General features: G+C 39.8%; 1 protein-coding gene across 3 annotated transcripts in view; it reads left to right on the top strand.

Moving 5' to 3' along the window:
* The window catches only part of LOC108555166 (phosphatase and actin regulator 2), a 446,127-nt gene extending 435,605 nt beyond the window's left edge, over nt 1-10,522 (top strand). For all 3 annotated transcript variants that reach the window (XM_017910706.1, XM_017910705.1, XM_017910704.1), the window contains 5 exons: nt 5,029-5,185; nt 7,798-7,853; nt 7,985-8,088; nt 8,185-8,357; nt 8,701-10,522. In XM_017910706.1, the coding sequence (XP_017766195.1) occupies nt 5,029-5,185; nt 7,798-7,853; nt 7,985-8,088; nt 8,185-8,357; nt 8,701-8,716 (506 nt within the window). In that variant the 3' untranslated portion in view covers nt 8,717-10,522. The remainder of the gene's footprint in view (nt 1-5,028; nt 5,186-7,797; nt 7,854-7,984; nt 8,089-8,184; nt 8,358-8,700) is intronic.
* Nucleotides 10,523-12,844: the final 2,322 nt, after the last annotated feature.

Here is a 12,844-nt window from a genome sequence, read left to right as displayed (position 1 = left end):
GTAACTTGCGTGAAAATTCATAGAATACACACGTGCTCTTCGGTGCTTAATTAAAACGTCCCGAAAGCAGAACCATCGTATTCTCGCGGAAATTCAATACGCTAGGAAAGTTTCCGTAGAGGGTGCGAATTAAATAGAAACTATACTTACCTTCTGCTTCGTTTATTAAAAGCTAAGGGTGGGCCATCGATTTCCCAATTGGAAGTTAATTAATGGATTATCGAGCGGTGGCTAAATTTCATTATCCTCCACAAGGGAATAGCTCTGTCGTGAGTTTTTTAACATCCCTGAGACTCGCAATCGTCTTCGTACATATTATTTTCCTTCGCGTCGGTATCATTAAACACCAAAGCAACGAATATAATCTATTATCTATCCAGTAGACAATGGCGACAATTCTGTGCTTGCATGGAAAACCGCTCCATATCGCGATTTCAACAAACTCTATGTTACTCGTTAATTCGATTATTAAACATACGATTTGCTTATTCGTTTAAATAAAAGTGAACAAATACAAATTTCTTAGCTTCAAAGAAATCGTGCAATTTTAAGGGGTAGTAATAATAATTATTTCTTCGCGCTCCAGGGACGCCTGAAAGCCGCCATTTTCTTTAACACCGCGACTCAAATGGCGTGCGACGTATGACCGAATAACCCTATTATTATTATATAAAATAACGTTAGAATACATTAAATTTTCACATTATTCGCGTTATCGAGATTCCATCGAGTTTATAATAATAAAGCTTCGAATTATTTCTCCATAATTTTCCAGAAACTTTCAACGGCAAAAGTGCAATCTTCCAAATTTTGAGTCAGATCTTCCGAACAGTAGATTAAAAATGAAAATACACGAAATGCGATATTTTTCCATGCAAGCATAGAATTTATCGTCGATCCATCGATCAGATTCTCGTCGATTAACGAAGTTCCGCCATTGCAAATGCCACTTAGGGAACCCCGTGCCGGTAGAAATATTTTTTAATAATATCTCACGGTTGGAAGGGTAAAAGCTTTTTTTTCCAAGGGAAAGCTCGTTCGATGTCGGCCTGGCTTAATGAGAAACACGACACGACCCTCGTCTTCTTCCGCTTCTTTTTCTCCGGTTTTCCACCCCCTCCGCAGCAGCGAATTACATAAACGATACAGCTGCAACGGTCACCGTTTCTAATTGAAATTTCTCCCTCTCCCGGCCCCACCTACGCCAGATGCGAACGTGAATCGCTTGACAATTAATCCGAAGCAATTAAACGACTCGTTAATGATTCTTCCGGCTACTTTCCCACCCTGCTATTGCTCCATCCGATTCTTCCGCGCTTGCTCTAGCTTTTAATGCGAGCCGAGTTAATCCCTTTCAAAAATTACATCCTGATACGCTTTTGTGCCTTCGCGAAATGCTTTTTCCAGGGGTATTGAGACTCGCAGATGAAACGATTATTGATTTACTTCGAAAAATCGCTGTGATCGTAACGAGATGAATTTTGTTCGTGGAAGAGTATCGGTTGTAAAGAGAATCAAGAAAGTCGACGAAATTACAGACTCTAGATTAATTTGCATAAGGGCTGCTCGAGATGAAAAATCGACAATACCGTATTTAAATTTGCAAATCGAAACAGAATATTGTTTTGAATAAATTACATCTATTTTCGCGAATTGTGAATAAATTATTCGTCTTTCGATTTATTCGTTATTTTTAACCCTTTACACTCGGTGAATTTTTCGTTACAGGAAAATAGTAATTCGAAGACTCTCTGCCATAAATAAGAAATCGAATATTTCCAGGAAAAAGAAATATTTAATGGAGTCTTGGAAATATTAAGCCTTTGCACTCGGTGATTTTTTCATTCCAGAAAAATAGTAGTTCGAAGATCTTCTGTCATAAAATCAACGATATTTTTAAATCGGTAAATAAGAAATCGTATGCAACTTAAGACGTAGAATTACTTTACTTCGGTATTCCACGCATCGTTGGGTACTTGTAAATTTGATATATTAATTAATATCCATCTTTAGAATCTGGTTAAATGGCGACTGAGAGGCGCCTCTCAAGTGCAAAGGGTTAATTCGAATAGTTATTATTACACGTTTTATTTCATACGATTCCAGTTTTACACTGCAGAGTGCCTTTTCCTGACGAACTAGCTTCATCTATTTTTCATCTCCCCTTCGTGGAAGGGCGGAGAGCGACGAAAACGAACCATTTCCGATGTTCGATTATTCATCCAGACTCCCGAATAAATTCGGCAAATAAATTCTTCAAGTAGATAAAATCGATCGCTCGTTATTCGAGAATCATTTTTAGCCGGCTCGGAATTAGAGGGGCTTCGATAAATATTTCTAATCTTGCTGGAATATACCCAGGAACACGCGATCGCGAGAAATTTTGCATGAGAGGACTGCGAACGTGACTTTTGATCTTGGACTAATTCCACCTCGTGTGTCCAATTAGACACTGCTCGACGCTTCGTTCAGCAACTCGAAACAGTCGTGCCCCGAGAATCGAGAGCTCGCGTTCGTTAATTTCGTTTACACGTTTCGAAGCACCCTAGCTCGAATTATCGCGCGTTTTTCAGTGAAATGATCAGAGTCGCGACCGTATCCCGCTAACCGAACTGTAAAAGCCATAGCTACTCTAGAAACTCGTCGGTCCGACAACATTACCAACTGCATGAATCAATCGGAATTGAACTGTTAATAATTAACCATTGGAATTGAATTAATTACCAAAATTAATTACGTCGAAATAGAATTAATATCGAATTCGATTCATAATTTATTTATTCATTAAACGGGGTAAATATCCATTATTGCACAGGAGAATATAGAAATACAAGATACACGAAAACGTACCAAAAGATCAGGTTAATACGACGCATAAAATATAGTAATTGATGAGGCACGTGTTTACAAGAGTTTATATTTTTATATTATATTATATTATGCGAAATTTATTATTTTCTGCTCAAAATACACCATCTTGAAGGTACTCGAGGATCGCTAGGGTCCTCAGGGTGTAGTATCGTTTGCCACACACCGAAAGCAGGACGACAAAGTAAATTTCCACGACGGTTCCCGAGGACCGATAAACCACCGCGGTAAAGAAAACACAGAGCGTGAAAAGAATAGCGAAAAAGTTCCGATAGCTCGATTGCCAAAGCCACGAAATCAGCATTCACGGTCCGTACTAATTATACTCCCGGCGCGATACGTTTATTCACATAGACAGACGCGTGATCACGCAATTCAGTGTGTTTCTGGCCGTTGTTTTGCATGAGTTTTCCGCCTCCTATCGAGAAGCAACTTTCGAATCGCGATCGAGCACCATCCGTAAAATCTTGCGTATCGATCGCACGAAGATCGGGAATTTTTCTCGTGCCCCAAAACCAGGGTACATCCACCCCCGACCAAATTCCTCAACGTCGAAGAAGAGCTTCGAAGAAGCGGTCAAACGATCTCTCAGGCTCTTCGAGTTGAATCGTGATAGGTTGGAGGAAACGGTGAATCGATTTTTCACGTTCTTCGAGTTTGGTTATATCCAAAGAGGTTGGTGGAGAAGTGGTCAACTGATTTTTCGCGTAGGTAGAGCGGAGTTAAATCGAGACAGGGTGGAAGAAGCGGTCGAGCGATTTTTCACGTTCGTCGAGTGGAGTTAAATCGAGATAGGTTCGAGGAGAGTGGAAGAAGATCGGGAGAGGAATTGGGAGAGGAATTGGGAGAGAGGTCGAGGGTTGGACAGAGCGATGACACCATGCTGTCGATCTGGACCGCGTCGACTTTGTCGATCGCCTGTGGCTCGATCGAACCCTTCAAACGCGAGCCATCGTTGCATCGCAGCCTCAGCTGCTCAGCCCTTGTCACTGGTAAATCGCCATCGAATTTAAATAAGTCGTTGTTTAAAATAGAATGGAAAGGTTCGATGGAAGATTACCGCGTGCCTTGATCAGTGGATATAGACTGTCATGCTTGCGTTGAATTATGGCCGCCGCGTGGACATTGACGTGTAACGATAGCGAGGCTATTGTGCGAGGATGTGAATAAAGATAAATGGTTAGAGATAAGACGAGGTCTAAAATATATATTTCAATTTTTCTTTTATTTAATCTGATATTATGTTTTATAGAGATGATAAGAGAGTAGAGAGAAATTTGATTTACTGCGTAGTAAATATAAAAATTTGACTCTTGGTTTGGAAGATATAAAGGAAACGGAGGAATTTAGGAATAAATATGTTATTCTACGTACATAATTTTTAATTAAATTAATCTCACACCTAATATTGCAGCAATGATCACAGAGAAATCTAATTTAATTTCGATTAGTATGAAAATTCCTCTAATTTATTTAAAAATTTTGCAAATCTTTTACACGTTTGTAATATTGCGATTATAAAAAAATACCTGGAATTTAATTTCGAGTCTATTACATAAATTCGATTACTTATAAAATTAATTATCGTCGCCTCGAGTACAAAATTTAAGCGTAGAAGAAATTCCTATAATTTATTAAAAACTTTGCAAACCTTTTACACGATTGTAATATTGTGATTATAAGAAAAATACGTGAGATTTAATTTTGAATTTATTAGATAAATTCAATTGACGCCAGAAAATTAATTATCGTCGTCTTGAGAACAAAATTTAAGTCTAGAAGAAATTCCTATAATTTATTAAAAATTTTGCAAATTTTTTACACGATTGTTACATCGAGATTCTAAGAAAAGTACCTAATATTTAATTTCGAATGTGTTACATAAATTCGATTAATTAGAAAATTATTTGTCATCGCCTCCAGAATAAAACTTAAGCCTAGAAAAGATTCTTATAATTTATTCAAAATTTTGCAAATTGTTCAATCGAGTTTACGAGAAAAATATCTGAGATTTAATTTCGAGTGTATTATGTAAAGTCGATTAACGAGTTGCTTAGAAAATTAATTGTCACTTAGGGAAGCCAAACGAGATACACGTCTGAGAGTCGTAAGCACATAAGGGATGTTTAATTAAGAGACTAATTGTTTGTGTAATTGCAGGCCGGTTGGCAGCAAAGATTGCGCGCAAGGAGTCGCTGTCGCTGAAGCTCGCCCTCAGGCCAGACAGGCAGGAGCTCATCAACAGGAACATCCTTCAACTGCAGACGGACAATGAGAGGCAGGAAACGAAGGAGGCAATCGGTGCCAAGCTCATCAGGTGAAAAAATATTCTTTCTCCTTTCTTCCTTCTTTTCCTCGCGAACCCGGATCGATCGGAATATTTCCCCGATTTCCAATCTATCAGAGCTTCGACAGTGACATCCACGTCACTGAAGAAACCAGAATTAAAAATGGGAATCGAGAATACAGGAATTGAAGGTGAAGGAAATTAAAAATAATAGAAAATACAAAAACGAGAAATAAAAATCCTCGTGGAATTAATTACAGATGCGGGATACTTTTTATAGGAATTTTGAAGAAGATTTGCGAAATAGGAATAATATTTAAATAAAATTTCATAGAAACGCGACAAAATGAAATTCATGGAAATTAAAATCGAGGGAATTATCCTTCGCGAATGTCACGATGCCAAATTTACTTCACTCTTCACAATTTCATTCCTTTATTTGTCATTAACAAACCGGTTCAAGCAAAATTTTAATAAACACATGTATACTATTTAATTTCGCCAAAAAATTAGGCGAGCAGATGAAGAAAACCTACCGATCAGGGCACCACGTGATACTTTAACACTAGATTTACGGAACCCGTCAATTTGACAGATGGGTTGCTTCAATTATACCATGCTAATTGATTTAGTTAACTTATATTAAGACTGTTAATATTGTAATTGTTTTTGTTGGGAATTTCGTGAAGGAAATAGCCAAATGATTAACGTGCAGGGAAGTAACTGTATTCAGTTATACAGCAATTGTATTTATGAAGGTTTAATATACGTGAAATTTATGCACTTTATGCAATATACAAATGAAATACTAGAGTCCTTTTTAATGCCACTGTGAGTCACAATGTATAAGATATCTGTACTGTTCCTGATTTGAGAGTGAGGAGCTCCGAGGGACAGCAGGCCCTTTTAAACCCCCAAAACCGACCCCTTGAAGTCCAAAGGTCGGTATTGGTCTGCAACCTATAACAGGCCTGTCGTCATCGTTGCATGGGCGTAGCTGACTTCCAACAGTTTTTAAATTAAACTAATCGTTAAAAAAAAAAGACACGTGATTTCTTTTACCTGTCAATTTGACAGGTGTCAAATATGTGGAAATAGCGTCTATTTATCTATATAAATAACGTTTATTATCTAAATAGCGTATCTATAGAGATAGCGTCTGTAAACCTAGTGTTAATCACCTACAACCTAATTAACTCTCGAAAACGAAACGAAATTTATTTTTCTCTACGACCATATTCCCTCCCCCGAAAATCGTCACAATTTTCTCCAAAACGAATTGGCAAAATAAAGCGGAAAAGAGAAAAGGAGAAAAATAGGATGAAAGACTAAACAAAAACGGAAACTTCCTCGTGGAGGATCGTTAAAAGCTTCGATAAACCGCGCGTGCTTAATGCCGGTAAAATAGAAAGGGAATAAAAAATAATAGGGAGAAGCATGGCAGCATTATTCGAGGCCGGTCCATTGATCGTCCGCCATTGAAACAGCCACTGAATCCTCGCGTATCTCGCGTTGCCATGAATAGCGACGTCTGCCTCTGCCGGCATAGAAAAGCTCGCCTGAACCGTTCGCGATATCGGCCAGGCGAGTAGCTGTGTTCGCCGAATTTATGCACTCGCATTCACGCAGCCACGGTTCCTAAATTTAGGAATTAAACCGGGAACACGAGCATTTGTTTCCTCAAGCCCCGTGGAACCCTTGGGTGGTGAACGCGAATTCCTCGATCGTGATCGAAGGCCCGATCGCAACGTCCTTCGCGCGCCATCGTCTATTGATCTTCGCCACGCGAAGGCTTGATAATTCGTTCGCGGATTAAAATATTTTATTTTAGCATAAATGCATTTAACATCGAGCTTAAAAAGGTACGAGAAAAGCTTCGAATTGTTCTGTCTTTATATCAAAAAATTCGAGTGTGAAGGGTTAATAGCGAGGTAACTTTTCGTCAAATTTGGGGCCAATGGATTTGACAGGGACTAGAAAGAATCCTAGAAAATTTCGTATTTTAGTTTGAAAGATTGGAAAGTTAGTTTCGAACCCATCCCTGATTTTATTTTAGCATAAATGCATTTAACATCGAGCTTAAAAAGATACGAGAAAAGCTTCGAATTGTTCTGTCTTTATATCAAAAAATTCGAGTGTGAAGGGTTAATAGCGAGGTAACTTTTCGTCAATTTTGGGGCCAGTGGATTTGACAGGGACTAGAAAGAGTCCTAGAAAATTTCGTATTTTAGTTTGAAAGATTGGAAAATTATTTTATAGCAGCTGAGTAACGTAAAAATGAAGTAGGGCTATTAAAATTATAAAATCACGTGAAATCGTAGAAGTAATATTGAATCTAGGAGATATCGTGGTATCTTGGACAAATAGTCTTTCCGAAAAATCGAAACGTCTATCGCGATGCTTTCGCGTCCGACGTAATACTTTGAAGCGGTATCCGTGGAAGAATACGTGACTAAACCGACAGCTGTCACTGAGAGGATTACGTCGGATCATGGGGCAAACAGTTGACCACGGTGATTCACTTATTTGCCTGCTCGCTGGTTTTACACCCTCCTTTCGCCTTTTCAACCGATCGCCGCCGAAGAGAAAAGCGGCTTAAAACCGATAGACCTGCACTGATTCTCGCGGCGTTCTTGTTTCAGGCGGCTGAGCATGCGGCCAACCCAGGAGGAACTCGAGGAACGAAACATTTTGAAAAGTAAGCTTCGAAAACTCACGTCGACATAGAATTTCTCTTCGATATCCGACGATATCGATGTACAATTCTCGATTGTTCTCGAAATTTTCAATTTTCTGAAACACCATGGATACAGCGTGATTTATTTGCAGAGCAAAGTCCCGCGGAGGAGAAGAAGCAGAAAGAGGAGAAAAAGCGGTATCTGCTGCGGAAGCTCAGCTTTCGACCGACCGTCGAAGAGCTTAAGGAAAAGAAGGTATTTTTCGCGTATTCTTTTTAATTATTTTTCTCGCGGTGGGTGAAATGGGGTGAAATCGAATGGAATTTTAATGTCCTTGTTCTTGTCAAATAGATCATCAGGTTCAACGACTACATCGAAGTCACGCAGGCCCACGACTACGACAGAAGGGCCGACAAACCCTGGACGCGGTTGACTCCTAAGGACAAGGCAGCCATTAGGAAGGAGTTGAACGAGTTTAAGAGTTCGGAGATGGCCGTTCATGAAGACAGCCGACACCTCACCAGGTAGGCTAGTTTTTGGTATATCTATGGCAATAACGTAACTCGAGTTTGACCTTTATCTCAGATCTAATCGCCTTAATTCGTTTGCCAGTTCTAACATTGAAGCCAAATTTATAATAGAAATAATGAACTTCCGTCCTATTCCTTGTAAATTAAATATTCATATACCCTAAATCTTCAAGCACAAGTTTCCCACCAGAAATATTCCAAGATATAACAATAGCTTCAAATTTCTTTCTTTTCTTCGAATTAGTGAAATGATCAACCCCTTACTTCAGACTCCAACTCCATTCTTCCCCCGCGATTAAGTCAGACCCTAGCGTATTTATATTCTGTTCTGTTTCAGGTTCCATAGGCCATGACAATTGCAATGTGTTGAGGTGCTACAGTGTGGTGGTGCGGGTATAGGTGAAGGTGCAGTGTGGTGGCCTCGCGTCGAGGCTGGATAAAAATCTCTCTCGGTTGATCGTGGCTACCGAGGGTATTATCACGACGGGAGGAGTTACTATTACTCCGCGGTACTCGGGCGACGGTGACGGTGGTTTCTTTTTATGACGTTGCTGCGTCGTGTTGTCATTCGTCGTCGTCTCCTCGTCGTCATCGTGTCATGCATCGCGTCTCTCTCATCGGTAGTCGTCATCCATCATCCCCCATCGGGTCATCCGCCATCAGCGCTGACGACGAACGTCTCCACGACGTCGACGAAGATTGTGATAGGGTGACCCGTCCCATGGAATGATCAGAGAAATGCGAAAGAAAATTGCAAGGGGATCGCGTCGGGTCACTCGCTGATTTCTCTTCGTTACAAGGCTCGTTCACACCTCGGCTCACCCGATACGACGTCCTGGTCCTTGCAGAATCGTTATCCAGCGCGGATATCTTTTTGAGCACTTTTGCATTCTTTCGATGCCAAAAAAAGAGTTAAAGTAAAGTAAAGTAAATAAATAAATAAATAGATAACCGAAGGAGTAAAGAGAGAGAAGGGTAGGTAGGATGAGAGAAGATCGATGAAGATAGATTAACGAGTCGTAAATGGTACTTGGAGAACGGTAGAGACTAAGATTGCAGTTAGAAATTCGCAACTTAGAAAATCAAAAGCGTCGTTCTACGTGTAATGATAAGACTCCTTTTGTACGAGGGTTCGCGGAACCTCTCTGTTGAAGGAGAGCAGCTGATTGCTTGTTCCGCGGCGTCTGCGAGACTTTGCCGACTCTCTGAACGATTTGAACCGCGAGGCATTGATTATTCACTTTTATCGAGACAGCTAGACTAATCGAAAAGAGAGAGAGATGTCTTTAAATAAACTTTAAGGTAATATGCGAATTAAACGTATACATTGGAAGTAATAATAGTTAGATCGATAACAGACGATAGAAAGTAGCACGATTGACGAAGACCACGCTTGAAATAGCTTCTCTTCGTGGTCGCTGAAATTTCTTTGATCAAGGACGAGAGAAATGAAAAATACACCGGTGTGAGCTCGCGTGTGAACGGATCTTCCCGTAGATGTAGAAACACCATACTTCTCTTTTGCCATCAAGCTAGCTCGTCAGTGTCACCTGGCATCAAACGCGTATACGTGAAACGATTCCTAAAGAGAAAAGTTTTAACCCTTTAGCGTTCGTGTGATAACGATATCTTGCGGATAATTCGCGAAATACTCAAACTCGACGTTGGAAACGAGAAGAACGTGCATCGCTGTAAACGATAGCAAGAGAAAAATAAAGAACGTGAGAAATACGGAAAGACAGGAAACGGAAGAAGACGTTGAGAGCCGTCGATAAGGAAGATTGATTTAGCTTTCGATTTAGTTGTTTAAAGATGCGTTAGTTTGAGATATTTTTATATGTTGACGTTTAAAAAAGAAAAAAAAAAATGATAAAGAACAAAATATGTAACTGATAGCGAATTATCATCGACTCGGAAGGAAAGAAAAATTTTTTCAACGAAACGAAACGAAACGAACACTTCGTTTTTATCGAGACGAACGAACAAAATTGCAAAGGGGAAAATAGAAAATTGAAAAACGAAAAAAAAAAATATATATATATGGGATAAAAAGAAAATAACGCAGGCTTCGCGATATATGGCGGCTATTATGTGATTTATCGATATAATTCCACGGACCGTGATTTTAATCGAGTTTTCAATCGATGACTTCGTTGTTCGTATCGCGCTAACGTTGCGTAGTTTATTATAATTAAGCATTGTTCCATTTGCGCGCGCGGACAGAGGCGTGTTTTGAATCGACACTCGCGTGCGAATATCTATGACAATCTTGTTCGAATTGACAAGACAAACTATTTTTCCTTTTTACTGCCAGGTATCACTATTTCTCTATTTGCGGAGCTGCCTTGAGGAGCAAACGCTTATTGACTTACTATACACGAAACAAGCAGGCGAGAAAGAAAAATGGGAAGGCGGGAAGTGGAAGGAAGCGAGAAGAAAGAATATTATATTAAATGTAACTCCGTTTCAGCGACGAACACGACGAGACACGAGAAAAGGAAGAAAAATGCGATTGTGCAATTACACACATACACACACACACACACACACATACACACACTTTGTACAGAAATAATATACATAGCGCGTATTTTAGTGGTTATTATTATTGTTATTGTCATCGCTAGCGACACTGCGATCCTCGTTGATTTTCGATCACGCGTTTCGATTGTGGAAGCATCGGTCTTGAGCATGAACAAAAAAAAAAAGTAAATAAATAAAAAGAATAAAATAAAATAAAGAAATCGCGTCTACGATACGGCATCGATCGTTCTGCTGAAATCGATCGTTAGAGTAGACAGAATCAGTCATTTGATCGGCACACGTAGACAGTTGTAATCGGTTGAGCGGATCGTTGATCAAAGAGACGAATTAGAAAGCGTTCCGAGAGTTTTCTTAAGAGGGAAGGAAAGCAACAAAAAAAAAAAAAGAAAAAGAAAAGAATAAGGAAAAAGAAAAGAATCGAAACGTGCCTCGATGTCTTGCACGCTTAAAGCCCTCTCCTCGAAGCTTCCTGTCTCTGCAGCATGTGATCGTCATCCGTTTTAAAGCTCGTGTAAGCACGCGTCGAAACCAAAATCGAAAGAGGGAATTCGTCGCGGACACCTTCTGTTTCGATGAACGTCGTTAGATAAAATGATAAGACCGAGTTAAGAACCGGGATAAAGCGAAGATCGTAAAATAAAGGAGAAACGACCGGTCGATTCGTGGTTTCCTCGTCGAGAAATTACGAAGGTCTTCCTGATAATTTCTGGACGTGCTCGCAGCTCGATCGTCTATCACGATATCGCTCGAATCACGCGAGTTTCTCCCTGCGGACGTATGTCGTGGCGGCGTGTCGATTTTCCTTCTAAATAGTAATCTAGTTTTAACGATCGTCCAATGGGGTGAGAGGATCGGATTGCTCGATCTCTCTCGTAAACCCGTCGGTGAACTCAGCTGTTCGATATTATAAACAAGGAAGCAAAGAGGGAAAAAGGGAAATAAAATTTCGTCAACTTCGCGGTCGTCGAAAGTGTCAGACAGTGAAGAAGGTATCGATGAGACAGCGTAATTGGTGGAGAGTCGAAGACCTTCTAGTGAACCACGGAGACGCAGATGATTAAGGAACAATGTAAGATAGGGAGATGAAGCGTCTCTCTCGTTCCATTGGTCGAGCGCTGTGGCTACCGTGTAGTCGAACAAATATATCCATTAATTTCCGGGTTGCCTGGTGTGTGGTATGAGTGCACTGCATGTGTGAGTGTTTAATTAAATCGGGACGAAGAGCGAGTAAGTGAGAGAGAGCGAGAGAGAGCGAGAGAGCAACGATCGATCAAATGTCGATAGTATTTTAGGGGTGGAAAGCGAAGCGAAAATGAGAGAGAAAGAGAGAACAGACGAGAGTGAAGATGGGAAAATTCGAGGAGAACCAACCGATTGGACTAGATGTAAAATTCTCCTCGAGATTTCCTATGTTTTTCTTTCTTCACCCTTTTTTTTTTTATCTTTTACTTATTATTATTTTTATTTCTTTTTTCTTTTTTTAATTTTTCTTTCTTTCCTCGGATAATTTTTACCCTTCCTCTTCGTCGTGAGAGAACCACTCTCGTGGACGGATAATGTAGGAGCGACGTGTACAGGACACGAAATGCGAAACATAACGATTAATTAACGACGAACGATTGTAAATAATTACATGAGAAGAAGGCGATTTTTAGGCGTAAAGAGAAAAAAAGTACACACACAGAGACATACACACCGCAATACTGATCCACGCTACACGCTAAACGATATTACGCATGGCAGAACGAGTGAATAATTATAAATATTTGATATTATGTGACGAGGGTTAAAAAAAAATTTTGGGAAAAAGATGAAACCTGGCGCCCTAAACGCGAGCGATACACACCATATACATATATAAATATTATACATATATACATAGATATATATATATTATATATATTATTATATCGCGGCGTACAAGCAGTATGTGCGTT

This window comes from Eufriesea mexicana, unplaced genomic scaffold (assembly GCF_001483705.2).
Source record: "Eufriesea mexicana isolate 0111107269 unplaced genomic scaffold, ASM148370v2 scaffold130, whole genome shotgun sequence".
NCBI lineage: Eukaryota > Metazoa > Arthropoda > Insecta > Hymenoptera > Apidae > Eufriesea > Eufriesea mexicana.
This window is presented reverse-complemented; position numbering and strand designations above follow the sequence as displayed.